The sequence below is a fragment of the Salvia hispanica genome, chromosome 1, assembly GCF_023119035.1.
Source record: "Salvia hispanica cultivar TCC Black 2014 chromosome 1, UniMelb_Shisp_WGS_1.0, whole genome shotgun sequence".
In the NCBI taxonomy this organism is placed as follows: Eukaryota; Viridiplantae; Streptophyta; class Magnoliopsida; order Lamiales; family Lamiaceae; genus Salvia; species Salvia hispanica.
This window is the reverse complement of record NC_062965.1, coordinates 13,211,349-13,231,360: the sequence shown is the minus strand read 5'-3', so window position 1 is coordinate 13,231,360 and position 20,012 is coordinate 13,211,349. Positions and strand designations below refer to the sequence as shown.

Below are 20,012 nucleotides of genomic sequence, written 5' to 3'. Positions count from 1 at the left end.
ATTATTTATTATTTAAACTAATTTATAATTATGTAGATTTATCAGCATTTAAATGATTCCATGATTTTAATGTTAGCTCATGATTTTAATATTATATTAGGAGTATATCTTTGCGCTACAATATTTTAGTTTGACAAATTTTTCGATGGTCGATCTATGCATAGGCAGCTACACCGTTATTTTAGCCGTCCATTTTTTTATAACATTGAAGACAGATATTTTTATTATTATTCAAGCATTATATGTAACTTCAAATATTAACATAAATATGTTACAAAGTATTATGTATTTTGTGAAATTGCATATAAGTGAATCAGCGTCGGGGTAAATGTGTGGCCATGAAAGTGTCCTTCCTAGCATGTAACACAAAATCAATTTCATCTTCTAGGGCAAAAGGGATAAATGAAATAAGCAGTCACTTTTTTCAAATAGTAGTTATTAATGAACTTCTGAAAGTGTAGGTTACGTTTACTTTTCATAAAAATTAATTAATGCGCCTAATTACATTCAAGCAATCACTTAGATTGTTATAGTTATATACTTGTATATGGAGTATCAAACAATAAAAAGGATGTGTATCGATTAAAACTAGTAATGAAATATGTGTGTGAATTAGTCTATCACTTTTTTCAAATATTGATGTCCAAAACAAAGGTGTGAGGTGCGAATTCACTGTGATACACTGTAAATTTCTATTAATTTATCTATAAAAAAAACTAGTAGTAGTAATGAAATAATTGAAAGGTTTGTGGCAACATGCAGCATATATTTTGTCGTCCTTTATTTGAGATGAGTTAAAATTTTCGCTGCAAATGAAGCTTCAAGTGGCAAATTTGAGGCATCAATCTTAAATATATGGCGTCGTATATTATCAACTTGGTGTCATAAAATAGTACATTTACAATTTACAAACATAGAGTATGTGGTAGGTTCTCAAAAATGAAATTCATACAAGTCAACGATATCCTTTTATTGTAAATTCTACTATTTGCTTAAGTTTAATTTCAGCAAATATAATTAATGTGCCTAATTCTATTCGACTAAGCATTAGGAAAATGATTGCTATTTAATGGAATAAGTGATGATAGAATTGGGAGAGTTGACGATATTTTATTAAATAATACAATAGTACTAGACTACTAGTATTTGAGGTCTTTGGACAAAGGATTAATCACAATTTTGAGATATCTTTTGCACCATTTTTAAACAATTTTGATCCTTTAGCCCTTTTTATCTTGATATTGTAGTACTTTTTACATTTAATTGCTCTCTCCTGTTGTCTCTCTTTTTTCTCCATTTTTATCTCTCTCATCAGTTTAATAGTACATCTCAATTCTCTTTTTTCTCTTAAGTTCATTTATTTTAAGATAAATATTCATTGAATTGAGTAAAATTGTACCAAAACAGTTAAAAAATGGAGTATCTCAAACGTGATTGACCATTTATCCAGAGAACTCTAGTAGTATTGAATTTGTGCAAACATTTCATAAGGTTATTCTATTAGTAGAATTTTAAGATATTGATACTATTGATTTAAAATTATATTTGTATGGATTGTCTGATTTGCAAGATTGTATCACGAGATTAAATATGTAGTATATTTGGTTCATGAGATTAAATCTCACCATTTAATCTAAAATGAAAAATTATGCGATAAATAGTTATAGTCAATTCCTCTGACTAAAATAATTTCAAGACTTTATCCTAAATTATATTTTATAATAGTAATATTATTTTATCTAGCAGACCAATCCCATTGAAAAACCAAATTTTAACCTCTCTCTCGAAGCATTTTTCAGATTTGGCCAATTGACCTGGCATCGTAATCTGGCTCCACGTCACTCCTCGTCAATCTCAATTAGGAAACCATACGAGGTTTATTCGCCTCTATCTAAAAATTAAGAGCGTGAGTATATAGTTTAATTTAGACACGAATACATACCGTATTCGGATATAGAGATGACGCTTACATTTATTCGTATCGGCTCACATTTCAAGACATTTTGTTTTACTTTATTTTACTTTTTTCTTTTTTTGTTGAGTGGCAACTCCAATCCCACCACACTTCAATACAAGCAATGATTAGTTGTAAATGAAAATAAAAGGAATACCGATCCCTGAATAATACTTTTAGTCGAAATTTAGTATTTCCTCCTTTTAATAGGTATCTTATTCTGTACTTTTGGTCCGTTCATCATTTTTAATAAAGAATCTTACATTCAACTAATTTTATACAAAATTAATATATAAAAATAGAATTCGTCGTCAACTAACCTTTTTTCATATCATATAAAATATGGACTTATAATCATGGATTGGAAGGAGTATATAACTTTAAAATTGATCATAACAATCATGAACTTGATTTTATAATGAATTCTCCATAAAATTACTTTTTTTCCCTAATTCATGGGAAATAAACAAACGATAAGTTGATAAATTTATAGACCAAATTTTAAATTCATTAGAAAATACACTAAATTAGGTGATAGTTTGTGATATTTTAGACTAATAATATTATATAAAATTTATTATGTATCATTCCATATACAAAATTATATTTTAATGGGTATTTAATTTTGTCAAATGTACCGTGTAACCGAATGTGTTGCAGTACTACTAAAATATAGAATCAGAGTCAAGTGATCATATTCATTCATCTATTTTAATACTCCATTTGTCCTAAGGGCATCCATAATGACAATAGGTCAGCCATAGGCTACCCACAAAACCTCTTATCACATTATCAGTACTAAAATTCCTCCTGCCACATTATCAGGATAATCAACTGGACAAGCAATAGGCTAGCACATCAAACAAAATTTATAAAAAACAACTAAAAATTTACGGAATTAAACACAAAATACGAAATTAAATTTACGACACATATACGGGAAAATGCAATAATTTCATTTAAACTAGAAAAAGTGCGTCCTAAAAAAATTTACATAATTAAAAAAAGTACATAATAAAACAAAAAAAACTATCACCGTGCAGTCCTCCGCGCCCACAACTCTTCAATTAAATCCTTTTAGAGTTGAATATGAGCATCCACTTGGCGCATGTCGGCATGTGCCTGGAGGCGGCCGATTTCATCGCGAGGTACCCCCCTTCGTACGTTGGGGGTGGCCACGCCGTGGCTTGGATCGGCTTCATCGTCATTGGTCCAACTTGTCAGTTGTACACCTTCATCTTCGACTATCATGTTGTGCATGATAATACATGCGTACATGATAGAAGCAATGCATTCGACATGCCACAAACGCGTTGGACCTTTAACTGCCGCCCATCGAGCCTGGAGCACACCAAATGCGCACTCCACGTCCTTGCGCGCAGACTCATGCCGTTCCGCAAAGTAAGCCTTCATGTCCTCATTTGCGGATCTGATCGTCTTCACAAAGACGGGCCACCTAGGGTATATCCCATCCGCCAAGTAGTAGCCCATATCATGCCGGTTGCCGTTGGCGACAAAACTGATGGCCGAACCGACGCCCTGGCACTTGCTCGTTGAAAAGGGGCGACGAGTTGAGGATGTTGAGGTCGTTGTTCGACCCGGCTACCCCAAAATACGCATGTCAAATCCACAGTCGATAATCAGCTATGGCCTCGAGAATCATCGTGGGATTCTTTCTCTTGTAGCCGGTGGTGTAGAACCCCTTCCGAGGCAGCGGGACAGTTCTTCCACTCCCAATGCATACAATCTATCTTTGCCTAACATCCCCAGGGAACCCGTGCTTCTCCCCGTGCATACGCATCAGATCCTGACAGTCTGCCCGGGGTAGGGCTTAGAAGATCTTGGTCCTTGAATATTTCAACGACGCCCTCACAGAAATACTTCGAGACACTGCAGGGCAGTCGTCTCATCGATGTGGAGGTACTCGTCCCACATGTCTGTCGCGCCTCCGTAGGCCAACTACCTGATAGCCGCACTAGTCCTTGAATATTTTAACGACGCCCTCACAGAAATACTTCAGACACTGCAGGGCAGTCGTCTCACCGATGTGGAGGTACTCGTCCTGTGACATCCCTAACCCGAAACATGCATTATTTTGCATATTATCATATTATATTGTCATTGCATATTAAATTGTCATTTTTACTACAGAGATATTAAGTGTGTTATAAAGAATATATTTATTGTTATGTCGACTCAATATAGTCGAATATATGGATAGTTTTGATTTGCAGGAATTGTTAAAATGGAAATGCACATATTATTTTTAATATATAAATAGTTATGTAAATGTGTATGTGTATGTGCATGTGCATGTGTACCATACAGTACTAGTATTTATTAAATCGTGCCTTTATGTATTTAGTTTGAATTCTTGAAAATTTTAGTACTTTATGTATTTAGTTTGAATTCTTGAAAATTTTAGTAATAGATATAAATATATATATATATATATATATATATATGTATAATAAGTGTAATATGTGATCATAAATGTTAAATATTAATATTAAATCTAGTGTGTACATGGAAAACTACATGTACGTACAACTTTAATTCCTATATATTTTAAATGGTTTTATTATACAGGATATATATGCTTAGTACACCTACTAATTACTAAAGAAATAATAAAATAAAATAATTCAAAATTATATACGTGGCCTAGCTAATAAAATGAACACTCGTCTATGTTATACATCTTCTCAATTCCAATATATGATGTTATGTATACAAATAGGCTTGGAAAATATTTTAGTGGGAAAGAACCGAAAACAAAAAAAAATCTCTGATTGTATATATATAATTGTATATATATGGATCTTTATCTTTCATAAGAATGGAAAAGGAGATAGAAAAATCACAATATTAGATAAAAAAAGATAGAAACAGTGGTGCTCGATAAAGAAACGAGAACTTGGAGTCGGAAGGCAGAAAAATAGTCTGAAGGATCAAGGTTGAACAGGAAGAGGAGTTAGGGGTTCGGTTAGAATACTCAGGTGTGTATAAATCACACTTTTAATTTTACATGCGTTATATGATTAATTGCTATGTGTTAAATTGAAGTGAATAATTGGATTATACGATGTAATACTGATATGATATGTGTTTAATTGTGATGATGGGGATGTATGCTTGGTGCAATAAATATATTAATAGTATATTAAATTGAAATTATTGAGTGGAATATGATATGGATATGTGATTAGTGCAATAAATATGTTTTGCATATGGTATTGGAATTAATTGAATCATTAAAGGGGATCTGTGATAGTGATGTCTTGGATCTGAAATCATAGTGGAAATATTGGGACCTTCGGGTCAATCATATTGGGACCTTCGGGTCAAATCATATTGGGACCTACGGGTCAATTCACAGTGGGACCTACGGGTCAAATCATATTGAGACCTTCGGGTCAAATCATAGTAGCATACTGAAAATCCCGGGCAGATACCAGGCTTGAACTGTCACAGAATAATAAAATGAACAGAGTGGCATATGCATATGTATATGAAATTATTTTTAATATTTGTTGATTATTGTTTTATATATTGGTTAAAGAATATGTTTGATTGATGGGCAGTGGAATTAAAGGTAAGGTTTATATACACTGAGTTGTGGCTCATATAAACCACTAATATTTTTCAGGAATAAGATATCAGTGAAGTTTTTCATTGACATGGGTCGTAGGAATTGCACATGTTATCGGGGTCGGCGGCTGATGCGTTTTAGGAACCTTCTCCTCCTCATCATATTTTTTGCATGTAGATAAATGTATAGTATATAGAGTGGTGAGAGGGTCCTACTACTGTTCAAAATATTTTGAATATGTACTTGATAAATGTGGATTATTTCTTTTAAAAATTTGAATTTATCTATAGTAAGTGCATACGTCAGAGAGGGTTGGCGTGTGACAGTTTAGGTGGTATCAGAGCGGGGATAGAATCCCGCTGGGACATAGCATTCGTGCATATCATATGATACATTTTGGTTATAAGTTTCATTTGCATTTGTATTGTCATGAACATATGTCACTGAGGAGAGAAGGGTCAGCCGCCCTGCATCATCAATTAATTGTAGAAACATCTCATATACATGTTGCATCATATTGGGATTTTTGGTACATGGACCAATGATGAGGTAAAGAGGTAGAAAATTTAAAGAGCTCGGAAAAGTCGAAGTTGTTTTATGGGACTAATCTGACTAAGGCTGGGATATAGTTAAAAGTGATAGAACCGGTGTTCAATCAGATGCGTTGTATGTCAGAAGAAGGTTTTGATTATAGGGTATCTCTTCTTTGAAGCCTTTACTCTTAGTGGGAAACAGTCCCACAAGCTATGATACAACCTCTGGGTATTCAGTTCAAACGATTTTTCTAGAGAACTCAATGCTAAATATATGCAAAGAAGTGTATTGTGATAAGAAGCAGAGAAGGTTGTATCTTTAATCAAGGAACTATGTTTGTTGATTATGAGCTGACATTATTTCAGTATCTCAGTTTATCTAGACTGCGTGGTGCGAATTAATTCAGTAGAACTGCCAGCGATTATTGATTATCTTGTTCATATACAAATTTGATATTATTATGGGTATAGATTGGTTTTCACTTCATCGAACCAAGGTAGCTTGTCAAGTTAAAGAAATGGTAATATAATCATCGAGACGGGATCGAGTAATATTGTTCCAGGTTTTCTTATATTATCTAGATCGGCTTTTTGATTTATTGGAAGTGCAAATTTATCTGGATTTTCACCTTATCGGGAGACATATTTCTCTATTGAGCACTGCATTTATTTATATTTATATTTATCAACCGTCTTCATTAGAGTTTCAAGAGTTGAAGAAACAGTTACAAGAGTTGTCAGAGATATGTATGACTTAATGTTTTACCTTGAAGAGCACCAATTTTATTTTTGAAGAAGAAAGATGATACACTGCGACATTATATATACTATTGGAAGTCGAATCGAGTGACAGTGAAGAATAAATATCTATTACCGAGAATAGAAGACTTATTTGATCAATTTCAAGGTATGCAACTATTTTCGAGTACTGATTTTCGATCAAGATACCATCAGTTGAAGATAGCTAAAGAGAATATTGCAGAGACACCTTTTTGAACTCAGTACGACCATTATGAGTTTTGGTTATGCCTTTCGTATTAACTATTGCACCTACAATTATTTATGGTATTGATAAACAAATTCTCTCAACTCTTCCTGGATCAGTTAGTGATTATTTCTATTGACTTATTATATTCATGAAGTACAGATGGACATGTTAATCACTTGCAATCAATATTATAAGTTCTGCGAGATAAACAAATTATTGCAAGGTTGAGTAAGTGTGAGTCTAGCTAACTCATGTGGTATTGTTGGGGCACATGGTATCATGTCGAAGAATAGAAATGGATATACAGAATATTGAAGTAGTTTTCAACTAGAGAGTCTTGATTATGGTTGAATTGATGAAGAAATTATTACAGAAGAGTTCTTTTCTTATATGGGATGAAGCATGTCAAAACAGTTTTGATTAGTTGAATCATCGATTGACTATATCACCTATATTGACAATTTCCACAGGTACATAATATTATATTATCTACAGTGATGCTTTGCAACAGGAATTTAGTTATCTTTGGATGCAAAATGGAATTTTACTATTTATGCATCATGACAATCACGAGTACATGAAGTTTCTTATTATGTTCATGATTTGATATTAGTAGCATTATTTTGCTTTGAAGATTTGACATCCTTATCTGCATGGAGAGACTTTTTGAATTTCAGCCGATCATGAGAGATTGAAATATTTTATCAGTTACATTGGATGGAGTTTCTTAAAGATTATGATTACACCATAGAAATACCATCTTAAGAAGGCTAATGTTGTTACAAATACTTTGAGTTACAAGTCAGGCATAGTGATTACAGGGTCATTGATCACACAAAAGAGGAATGATATTATTTGGATGATTGTAGACATAACTGACCAAGTTAGCACATTTCTTACCTATACGTTGGATTTCTTTGTTATATCACTAAGCTGAAAAGTACGTGAAAGATGCAACACGATTATATGGTATTCTATCTTTTATGTCTAGCAGAGGTCCGCAATTTACTATCTATGCAGGAATGATTATATTTTAGTAATGTTTTTCACCATCAGAAAGATGGTAAGTCAGAGACAGATGTTAGAAAGAAATGAATTTTGCGGACAAAATTCTTAAAGAGGGGAAGAATTGTGACATCCCTAACCCGAAACATGCATTATTTTGCATATTATTATATTATATTGCCACTGCATATTAAATTGTCATTTTTACTACAGAGATATTAAGTGTGTCATAAAGAATATATTTATTGTTATGCCGACTCAATATAGTCGAATATATGGATAGTTTTGATTTGCAGGAATTGTTAAAATGGAAATGTATATATTATTTTTAATATATAAATAGTTATGTAAATGTAAATGTGTATGTGTATGTGCATGTGCATGTGTACCATATAGTACTAGTATTTATTAAATCGTGCCTTTATGTATTTAGTTTGAATTCTTGAAAATTTTAGTAATATATATATATATATATATATATATATATATATAAATATAGGGTTGCGATCAAATGAGATTTATTAGGCTAATTGAGAAATGAGATGCAATATCAGCCACTCATTTAATAAAAATAAGTGTTCCAGATTTTGCCACATGAAATTTATTTTAAGATTAATTAATTATGAGAGGGCATAATTGTAATTTCATGTTTTAATGGAAAGAGAGGAGAATCCCTCCCAGATCCGCCAGTCCTATTTATCCCCATCGTCGAAGCTTCTCTGGCTAGCGAATTATCAAACGATCCACCGCCGCCGCATTCGTCGCCACCAACCACACCTTCTCGCCGCTGTCTTCATCCCACGCATTCACACAGTGCAGCATATTAAACCCCACCGCTCCATTCCACCCCCACCGGCGACCTCCCTCTCAAAATCAGTCACGGATCCACTACGATCTGCATATCCGGTATCACGGCGTACTTCTCCATCACCGCGAAGTCGTGAATCGAGATCGGCCTCTCTATTGAGTTTATAGGCACAGATCTACGCTTTTTCCCGTCCAAATCGATCCGGAAATACGTCAGCGAGAAGACGCCATCAGAAAAAGCAAGGAGCTCCTATTCGCCGAGATCTCCGATTTCGCTGGATTGAAACCAGAGGATTTCAGTAGCAAGTGGCGTAGGATGGACGACGATGAGAAATTGATTTTGGTTAGGGGTTTTGTGGCGGAGCGCGCAATTTCATCCGTTGTCGGCAAGGTTTATCAAGGAATTGGTGGACGAGTACGTTGCTGGAATTAGTGATTTTTCGGATTCAGGTAATTTGTTCTCTGTTTTGGGGAAATTTTTTGGATTTGGTAGTGATGATATTGATAGCTAGGGACGAAACCTTTTTTTGTTTCAATTTGTTGGATAAACATTTGATTCAAATTAAATTATGCCAATTTTAATCATTTTTGATTTGCTGTTTTTTTAGTATTAACTTGTAGAAGATGTGATTGTGTTTTTAGTTCTCACAGCTCAATTGATGAATTTCTCATATGCTATTTTGCCATTTAATCCCCTCAACATTGATCTCTGTTGCTTAATTTGCCATTTAATCCCCTCAACATTGATCTCTGTTGCTTAATTGATGAATTTCAATGTTTAGGACTTCGTGATTGTTTTAGAATAATGAGAACTGAAAATGAGCAGTAGTTTGTTGGGAAAAATAGGTTTGAACATAGCTGATGGTTGATTATATAAGTATTTGATATGAAAATGTTTGTTGTTGACATGAATTATATAAGTCGTTGACATGAAAATGTTTGGTGTTGACATAAATTATAGATGTCGTTGACATGAAAATGTTTGATGTTGACATAAATTATACGTAAAACGTTGTTGACATTAAAATATTTGTTGTTGACATTAAATACAAGTAAAACTTTGCTATTGACATTAATTATATAGCTCGTTGACATATACAATTCATGTCAACTATGTGTACAATCCATGTCAACTACATATATAATTTATGTCAACTTCACACATATAATGTCAACTACGTCAATTCATGTCAACTATACACGAATGTCAACTATGTATATAATCCATGTCAACTACATATATAATTTATGTCAACTACACGCATATAATGTCAACTATAAGTTGTTGACATTTGATGCAGGCTATTGACATTTGATGTGTAGTCTATTGACGATAATACCCCCTTGTTGACATTCAATAATCTCGCTATTGATATGTGAATTATAAGTGTTATTTTTTAGTTGTTGACATTTTAATACGAGTTGTTGACATTCGATATTCTCGCTATTGATATGTGAATTATAAGTGTTATTTGTTAGTTGTTGACATTTTAATACGAGTTGTTGACATTCGATAATCTCGTTGTTGATATGTGAAATATAAGTGTTATTTTTTAGTTGTTGACATTTTAATATGAGTTGTTGACATTCGGTATTCTCGGTAGTGATATGTAAATTTTAAGTGTTATTTGTTAGTTGTTGATATTTTAATACATGTTGTTGACATTCGATATTCTCGATATTGATCTGTGAATTATAAGTGTTATTTGTTAGTTGTTGACATTTTAATACGAGTTGTTGACATTGGATATTCTCGGTATTGATATGTGAATTGTAAGTGTAATTTGTTAATTGTTGACATTTTAATACGAGTTGTTGACATTCGATATTCTCGGTATTGATATGTGAATTATTAAGTGTTATTTTTTAGTTGTTGACATTTTAATAAGTGTTATTTTATTGAATGTTGAAGATTTGAAGATTTGAAGATTTGAATGTTGAAGATTTGAAGATTTGAATGTTAAGAGATTTGAATGTTGAAGATTTGAAGATTTGAAAGTTGAAGAGATTTGAAGATTTGAATGTTGAAGATTTGAAGATTTGAAGATTTGAATGTTGAAGATTTGAAGATTTGAATGTTGAAGAGATTTGAATGTCGAAGATTTGAAGATTTGAATATTGAGGAGATTTGAAGATTTGAAGATTTGAAGATTTGAAGACTGTGCAGCTAGAGTTTTAGAAAGGATTTTAGAAAATGATTTCAAATACAATTTAATGAAAAGACAATTATACCCACGTGTTGACATAATGTGATAGTTGTTGACATTAAATTAATCTTGTGAATTAGTGGCTGAGATTGCACCTCATTTCTCAATTATGCTCAAAAATCTCATCCTAACAAGACCCTATATATATATTATATATAGGGATGTATTCATATCCTTTTTCCATCTTTTGTTCTATTTCCTTCTCAATCTCCACCATCCATTTTCAAGATCTAATGGCTGATTTTCATGTTAAATTGAATTATTAAAATGATTAATTTAATTCAAAAAGGGCATATTTGGGAGCAAAGATTTGCACGGTTAATTTCATTCCTTAATTCTCTCCTTCTAGTTTGGTAAATAATAATCAGCTCTATTTTCCTTAATTAAATATATTCTCTCTTCATGTTTTACGGTATCTTCTGCAATTCATAGAAGCAATTATGTAGTTCTTATTCCAGAAGTTAGTTTAGTATTTCTTCATTGATTTCAATGTTCTAGTCCAATTTAATGGGAAAATGATATCTCCGCCGCTTCCATAAGGAAGAAAGCCGTCGAGGTTGGCGCTAGAGTCGACGCTACAATCTTTCTTCTCTCCCTCATCGTTTTTTCTCCATTGAAGAACTTCTCAAGAAATTGATGTCGTCTTTTTTCAATTGAAGACGTCTGATATTATTTTGATTATTGATTATTGATAAATTTTTGTAGAAAGTTATTGTATTAAGTGTGTAATTGACCTCTATGGTTTTCTCTATTTGTTTGTGATTAGTTCGTTGTTGTATTTAGTTTTAATTTGCATCAATTGTCGTTTTATTTTCATGAAATCATCCATTATTTACAGATTTTAGTGTTTTCTTGTCGTAAGTTACAGCTTGTAAATTTTCGACAAGTAATGTTCTATATTAAGTATATAATGTAGATTGTATTAATGTACGATTATGGTTGTATAATGTATATGCAAGCTTTGAATAATGTACATTACAATGGGTTTAATGTGTGACAGAAGTTGAATCCATTCCCCTTTGGGTTTAGCAATCCATGGGGCTAGGTTAGTAGTACCCACTCACAAACGGAACCATCACAAAGGGAAGAGAGTTTGAATCATTCCCCTTGGGTTTAGCAACCCATGGGGCTAGGCTATAGCACCACCGCATGAGTTAAATTTCATTTTTTTAATGCGTTTAAGATTTGGTACAGTAAATAATGTACCAATAGTATCTAATAATGTGCACGGATCAGTGAATAATGTACGGATTGAATAGATTAATGTTGAAAGGAAGTTGAATTCATGCCCTTTGGGTTTAACAATCCATGGGGGTAGGTTGTAGTACCCACTCACAAACAGAACCATCACAAAGGGCAGAGAGTTTGAATCATTCCCCTTGGGTTTAGCAACTCATGGGGCTAGGCTATAACAAGAAATTGTATAATGGATGAAATTACATGAATAATGTACAGAATGTGCTTATTAATGAACTGCCCCGGAAATGTAATATACACCAAGTTATGTCATTGCGTACAATAATGTACATCTTCATGAATAATAATGTATGTTAACAGTTTAATAATGGAATTATATTATGTGTAATGTACAAAATGTGTCTAATAATGAACTCTACTTCAATAATTACGTACAGAAAGTTAAGTGCTTGTAGACAATAATGTACAATTTCGTTACTAATAATGTACATTAACAGACTAAAAATGTAAAATTATTATGCATAAATTGTTGACAGTGGTAGGATTAATAACATTCAAAACGAAATGATAACTAAGACTAAACCGAAAACTAGAACTAATAATGTTTTTAGGTACAAGATACATCAAGATTTCCTCTTGCCCTTATGAAGCTCTTTCTCCTTCGCCATCTCTTTAAACATTGGACAGTTTCTAGAGTCGTGATGTCTCATCTCATCGCAAGCCTTGCACCGTCTAAGAGGCCTAGTAGCCTCCTTTATAGCCTTTTCCCTCTTGGAAATCAGACGGGAGGCAATAGGACCTTTGCTGCTCAACCAACCTCTCCCTGAACTTTTGCGCAATCGCAAGTGGAAGAACATCATCCACCGCTTCGTCAATATCTAACCTAGGCTGCTTCGCCGCTGCCCAAAAATCAATAATGTATCGCATTAATGCACAATACTAACTGTATAATGTACAAAAGTAAGCAAATAATGCACCAATGAATATTACATTCTATCAACCATTGACCTTTTATAAAACCGATGCATTTAAAGTAAAACAAAAAACATAATGTACACCACTCCATACAATAATTTACACCACTCCCTACAATAATGTACAAATGGCAACAAATAATGCAAATATGAATACAAATTTCACTCAATTTTCAGGCATTTTATCAAACCGACTGATGTAGATTCAAACAAAAAAGTAATGCACACCACTACCTACAATAATGTACACATTGCATCAAATAATGCACGAATGAATATAAAGGCAAATGCAAGACAAACCAAAAATCAACCCAGATACGATTTCATCTACCAAATCGCCCAATACACAATTGGAAACCAGTCATTCACTACAAACTTCAATAATGGACAGAACCCTATCAAAAATGAACACGATTTTACGATTTACGAAAATCTCGACCAAAACAAGTGTGAAAAACGTGATATTGTTTAGGAGAAAACATTGAATCGACGATTAGGTGGTGTGTCGGCGGTGAAAATAGGCGATTAACAGTGGGTATTACGAAAAATTGAATCATTAAATGTGTCGACCAAATGTGTGACAAAATCGTCACTGTTTTAATGACGAAAATTGACGATTAGAAGTGTTTCTTACCAAAAATCGGAACTTTTGAAACCCGCCTTGTTGTCAACTGTAAATCTATCATCGCGCGGCGAAGGAATCACATTAGAACTATGAATCGTCGACCGGCGGTGCTTTTCACGGCGAAAAATCGGCGGGAGTGGTGGTGTCTCTTCAATTTGAGTAGCGGCTAGGGTTTTTCCTAGTTTGAAATGGGGGAGACGATTTGAGAATCGTGGGCTGATGGGAAGAGACGTTTGGAGTGAGAGAGAGAGTGAGCATATGGAAGGATTGCTTAAATCTCGCTCCTGCCGTTTTAATTCATGGCTGTTTTACAATTTTACCCATATAATGCACAGAATGAACCTAATAATGCAACACGGGATGATTTTGTGAGGCTTCATCTAGTCCGTCCATCATACTAATCTAATGGTTGATATTAAGAAGGAAATAGACACTAAGGGGGCAATAGGACCTTAATGCTCCCCTATATATATATATATATATATATATATATAGGATCATGATCAATTGAGATTATTTAGGCTAATTGAGAAATGAGATGCAATATCAGCCACTCATTTTTATTAAATGAGTGGTCCAGATTTTGCCACACAATAAATATTATTAGATTAATTTAATATGAAAGGGTAAAACTGTCTTTTCCCGTTTTAATTTAGGGTTCTTCACCAGATTTTATTTTTCGTCGGCGATTCTGGTGAGATTTAAGGATTGAATCATATCTCTCATTGAATCTATTTTAATGATTTATGATTCAATTGATTTGCAAAATTAGACTCAGACGGTTTCAACGATTTCAACGATACCAGATTTGCGATTCAATTTTCGAAAAATAGACGACCTGTTCGACGGATTTCTCTGTTGATTTTGACGTTTTTCGGTCGATTATACCCACTTTTATTCTGTTTTTATCCTTTATTTGTTGATGCCCAGTTAAATTTGTTCCTAATTAGTTTTTTTTTTTATTTTCTCATCTTCAGGTTCGATTTCAGTTCATAATCAACAGCTAAGTGTTATTTGATGGATTCTTCATCTTATTCCGAGTCTACGTCGACGAATGGTGGAGGTAGTTTGGTTTGATTTTCATTAACATGAATTTTTTGTGTTATGTTGGTGATTTATGCTCTGTTGACATGATTTATGTGTACTTGTTAATTATTCTGTTGACATAGTGTGTTTGAATTGGTGTATTCTAATTAAATTGGACATTTTGATCCTGGTAATTTGAAGCATGTTCTGATATTTTGGTTTACATAACTTATATCAATTGTCTAAGAATTTTACAAGAGTGCAGCCACGTCTTTAGATATAACTATAGGGGTAATTTTCTGATTTATGTGAAGCTACTTGAGAAATCAGCTCAATAATTCTTGACCGAGGAAATAAATGTTAGTCTTAGTGGATCAATGTTTGGTTGGATTTTCTTTAATGTAAAAGTCCATATGATATGACCATAATCAGAGTCCTTAACTTGATTTAAAAAAATCAGTTAGTTATTGGCTAAGCAAAAGACCATAAATACTTAGAAGGTTGAGAAACATGGTTGAGTTTGGAATCTATGGATACTTTAGGTGTAGACTGTTTAACCCTTTTTTCTTAATCAGTTGTGAGCTTTCAAGGGAAAAGTATGGGTTATGAGCTCTTTGTTGACATTCTGTTTCATTAACATTATTTTGTTGTGTTATGTTGTTGATTTATGCTCTGTTGACATGACTTGAAAATCTGTTGACATGATTTATGTTCCTTGGTAAATATTCTGTGTTGTTGCCATGCTCTTTGTTCACTTTCTGTTTCATTAACATTATTTTGTTGTGTTATGTTGGTGATTTATGCTCTGTTGACATGATTTATGTGTACTTGTTAATTATTCTGTTGACATCGTGTGTTTCAATCGGTGTATTCTAATTAAACTGGACATTTTGATCCTGGTAATTTGAAGCTTGTTCTGATATTTTGGCTTACATAACTTATAACAATTGTCTAAGAATTTTACAAGAGTGCAGCCACCTCTTTAGAGATAACTATAGGGGTAATTTACGTAAGTCTTTTGATTTGCGTTGACGTGACTTGAAAATCTGATGACATGATTTATGAATGGTGGAGGTAGTTTGGTTTGATTTTCATTAAGATGATTTTTTTGTGTTATGTTGGTGATTTATGCTCTGTTGACATGACTTGAAAATCTGTTGACATGATTTATGTTAGTTGGTAAATATTCTGTGTTGTTGTTATGCTCTTTGTGGACATTCTGTTTCATTAACATTATTTTGTTGTGTTATGTTGGTGATTTATGCTCTGTTGACATGATTTATGTGTACTTGTTAAATATTCTGTTGACATCAATCGGTGTATTCTAATTAAACTGGACATTTTGATCCTGGTAATTTGAAGCTTGTTCTGATATTTTGGCTTACATAACTTATAACAATTGTCTAAGAATTTTACAAGAGTGCAGCCACCTCTTTAGAGATAACTAAAGCTGTTATGTTGTTGATTTATTCTCTGTTGACATGACTTGAAAATCTGTTGACATGATTTATGTTCCTTGGTAAATATTCTATGTTGTAGGGTCTGTTATTCCAATTTGCAAGCCTGAGTTGAGGCCTTATGAAGGTCAAAAATTTTCTTCTCTTGAGGAAGGAATTTCATTTTATGAAAAGTATGCTCAGGAGTGTTGTTTTGATTGTCGAAGATTTGGAAATAGGTCTAGTGGTGGTGTTATTATTTTTCAGTATATTGTTTGCAATAGACAAGGATTTCATACAGTAGATTCGTTGGATGTTGATGTTAATGTATCTGAGGATGGTAATGTGTCTGATGATGATGAAGTATCTTCAAAGAAGAGACGTAGACGTGGCACCAAAAGGTGTGGATGTGGAGCGAGAATTAGTTTTAAGTTTTTTTCTGATTTTGGTGATAAGTATTACCTTGTGCATCAGTTTGTTGAGGAACACAATCATACTATGGTTGACAAAGATCATAAGAGATTTATGAAAGGTAATCGGAGTTTGAATGATGTTCATCACAAGTTTGTTGAAGATTGCACCAAAGCTAACATCGGTCCTACCTCTACTTTTAACTTATTAAAAGAGTTTTTCGGTGGTTATGATGTTGTTGGGTGTACGTTGACTGATGTTAGGAATTGTTCACGTGATATTAAAGAGAAATTAAAAGAAGTGGATGTGCAAATGATCCTAAATCAGATGCAAGAGAAGAAGAGAATTTGTGAAGGCTTTTTTTACAAATATCAATTATCACCTGAAGATAATAAGTTAGTGAGCTTATTCTGGTCTGATGCTGAGTCTCGGAAGCATTACCACATGTTTGGAGATGTTGTAGCATTTGATACAACATATTCAACAAACAGGTAGTTTATTTATTATACTTAGTAATTGACATAGATAGTAGTTGATATGGTAGTTGACATATGATACATTTGTACTTTGCATCATTTCTGATTTAATAGTTGACATAGCATATACCTATAATTGACATTATTGATGTTTTGTGTTGATGTATTTGTTCAATAGGTATCGTATGGTGTTTGGTCCATTTACCGGGAAAGACAATCATGGGTGTCCTATTGCGTTTGGAGCTGGTTTCGTATCCGGTGAGAATTGTGATGCATTTTCATGGCTTTTCACTGTATTTGTTGAATGCATGGGTGTTGCTCCAAGAATCATAATCACTGACCAAGATTGGGGAATGAGGCTTGCCATTGAGAAGGTATTACCTGGTACAAGGCATCGTTTGTGTATGTGGCATATTATGAGCAAGTTATTTGAGAAGATACCTAAATCAATTTCTGATAGAGAAAAGTTTAGTAAGGAGTTTAAGTCTTGTGTTTGGTCAGAGTTGTTAGATCCGGATGAGTTTGATATATTATGGACTAGTATTGTTGAAAAATATAGTGTAGAAGATCATAAGTGGTTTAAGGATATGTTTTTGATCAGACAGATGTGGATCCCAGCCTTCTTTAGAGATGTTCCTATGGGTTCTTTAATGAGAACAACATCTTTTTCAGAATCTGAAAACAGTTTTTTTAAGAGGTACTCGAAACCGTTGTTCAATTTTGCTGACTTCACTCTTCAGTATAACAATGCCATTGATGCTCAAAGGAATCAAACTGAAAGGCTTGACTATTATGATTCTGTAATCACTCCAAAATATGTCACTGATTTAGCATTTGAGAAGCAATTGGGATCTGTTTACACAGATAGGATGTTTAGAGTGGTACAAGATTTGATTGTTGAGGCTGATAAGAGTTGTCGGATGATTAGCATGTCCACATTGGAGAACATCGAGGTCTTCAAAGTTTCTGATGCTAGAAAGAAGATCTTTACAGTTAGACATGAGATAGAGACTGAGTCATATGAATGTGAGTGTAAACTATTTTTAAGGTGTGGTTATCTATGCAGCCACCTTTTTTTCATCCTCAGAAACAAAGATGTCAACAATATTCCAGAGAAATATGTTGGTAACCGTTGGCTTAAAAGTGAATTACTAAAGGCAGTTCATGGTCTCACAATTGATGAAAGTGCGTCTGACAGAGGTATGCAAACTGTTTTCTATACATATTTCAGTTTAAGTTTTAGCATGTGTTGTTTAAGCTGTTGACATATCTTATATAGACTGTTGACATCTTATATATGCTGTTGACATTTTATATGTGCGCAGGTTCTAACAAAGATGACAAACTACAGATTGCTAACAGGTGTCATGGTCGTTACTTTGGTCTATATCAGCGTGCTTTTAGAAATAAAGATCATTTGATTGCTTTGGATAATTTGCTTGCGGGTATTGGTCCTCAAATCTTTAAAGATGACTGTGCTGGATCGTCTTCTCTTGATAAAAATGATTCAATCATGAACATATATGGTATTGCTGTTCCTGAAGAAATAACTGCCCATGCTCCAGATGTGGTTAAAAGCAGGATTAAGTCAAGCATAGAGAAAGCAATTGAAAAAGCAAATAAACCTCATAGGCGTTGTGGAAAGTGTCACAAAGTTACTGATCATAATGCTAGAAGTTGTGGCAGAAAGGAGACATGATTGTTTTTTTTTTTAATAGTCAGGGTTTTTTTTTTATTTGTTGACATAGACTACAAATTATTGACATTTTCTCATTTGTTGTTTATATCTGATTTTAATCTCTATTGACATCTATTTATGATTCTGTTTTTTTAATTTTAAGATTTGTTTTCTGAGTTGTACACCTTTATACAAAGTGTTGACATTTGGTTATAAGTTGTTGACATTTCAATACAAGTTGGACATTCAACTACGCTACATATCGTGTCAACTACACGTACAAGTTATGTCAATTATGTTACAAACCATGTTAACTATACGTACTAGCCATGTCAACAACTAATATAATTATGTCAACTATGGTGAACTTCGTGTCAACGGCATATTTCATCCACTTGCCCTCGTTCCTCTTGTTCCTTCTCCGGGTGAGTAGTTTCCAAGCCATGTACAACATGATGCCTCACTTCCATGCCTTCAATTAAATTTCCTACAAATTCATGAACACAAAAAGACATAGAAGAAGTGTTAGTGGGTAAGGGTTTAGTTTCCTCACCAAGGGCAAGAGGCAAAGGATCATTTGGTGCCCACCCAAGGTAGGCCTTAGAATCTAACAAGCACCCTTTACTCACTTGTGCTTGTGGTTTTTCTCTCATTTGATATTTTCTTTTCTCTCACCCCCACTACTCTCTCTTGACTTTTGCACCTCACACTCTTGTCTTTTGTCACGCTCTCTTGGCTTTTTAGACTCACATTCAATCTCAAGCCTTTTCTCTCTCTCTCGTTCTTTTTCTCTACTAATTTGGATTAAGCTCATCGAAGAGGAGACATTTCCATATACATCAAGAGACTTATGTGAGATATGGAAAGAAGAGGATGTAGTCAAATTACTTGATGAGTTACCTCTTTGGTTTGTGTCAACACCACCATGTGGGTAGGTAGGCCTCAATTGAGCTCTATATGAGACTTCTTCTTCAATTGGCCTCTCAAACCCCTTATGGCTAACATGATCTCTCACCCTCCTAGAATGCCACTCTCCATGAGACTTGGGAGCTCGTTTCCCACTATATCCTCTATCAAGCCCATCTCCATGGTACCTTGATTCA

General features: G+C 33.6%; 1 protein-coding gene across 1 annotated transcript; it reads left to right on the top strand.

The window, feature by feature from the left end:
* Window positions 1–14,899: 14,899 nt before the first annotated feature.
* Window positions 14,900–18,930, top strand: LOC125187526 (protein FAR1-RELATED SEQUENCE 5-like). The gene is made up of 4 exons (XM_048084136.1): window positions 14,900–14,945; window positions 16,448–17,246; window positions 17,410–18,431; window positions 18,557–18,930. The coding sequence occupies exons 1-4, from the start codon at window positions 14,900–14,902 to the stop codon at window positions 18,928–18,930; spliced, it is 2,241 nt and encodes a 746-aa protein (XP_047940093.1).
* Window positions 18,931–20,012: the final 1,082 nt, after the last annotated feature.

Bases quoted from the DNA above. Each gene is read 5' to 3' on its own strand.
- LOC125187526 (XM_048084136.1), top strand. From the start codon at position 14,900: ATGGATTCTTCATCTTATTCCGAGTCTACGTCGACGAATGGTGGAG. The intron at 17,247-17,409 runs GTAGTTTATTTA...TTTGTTCAATAG, and splicing joins ACAACATATTCAACAAACAG to GTATCGTATGGTGTTTGGTC. The intron at 18,432-18,556 runs GTATGCAAACTG...ATATGTGCGCAG, and splicing joins TGAAAGTGCGTCTGACAGAG to GTTCTAACAAAGATGACAAA.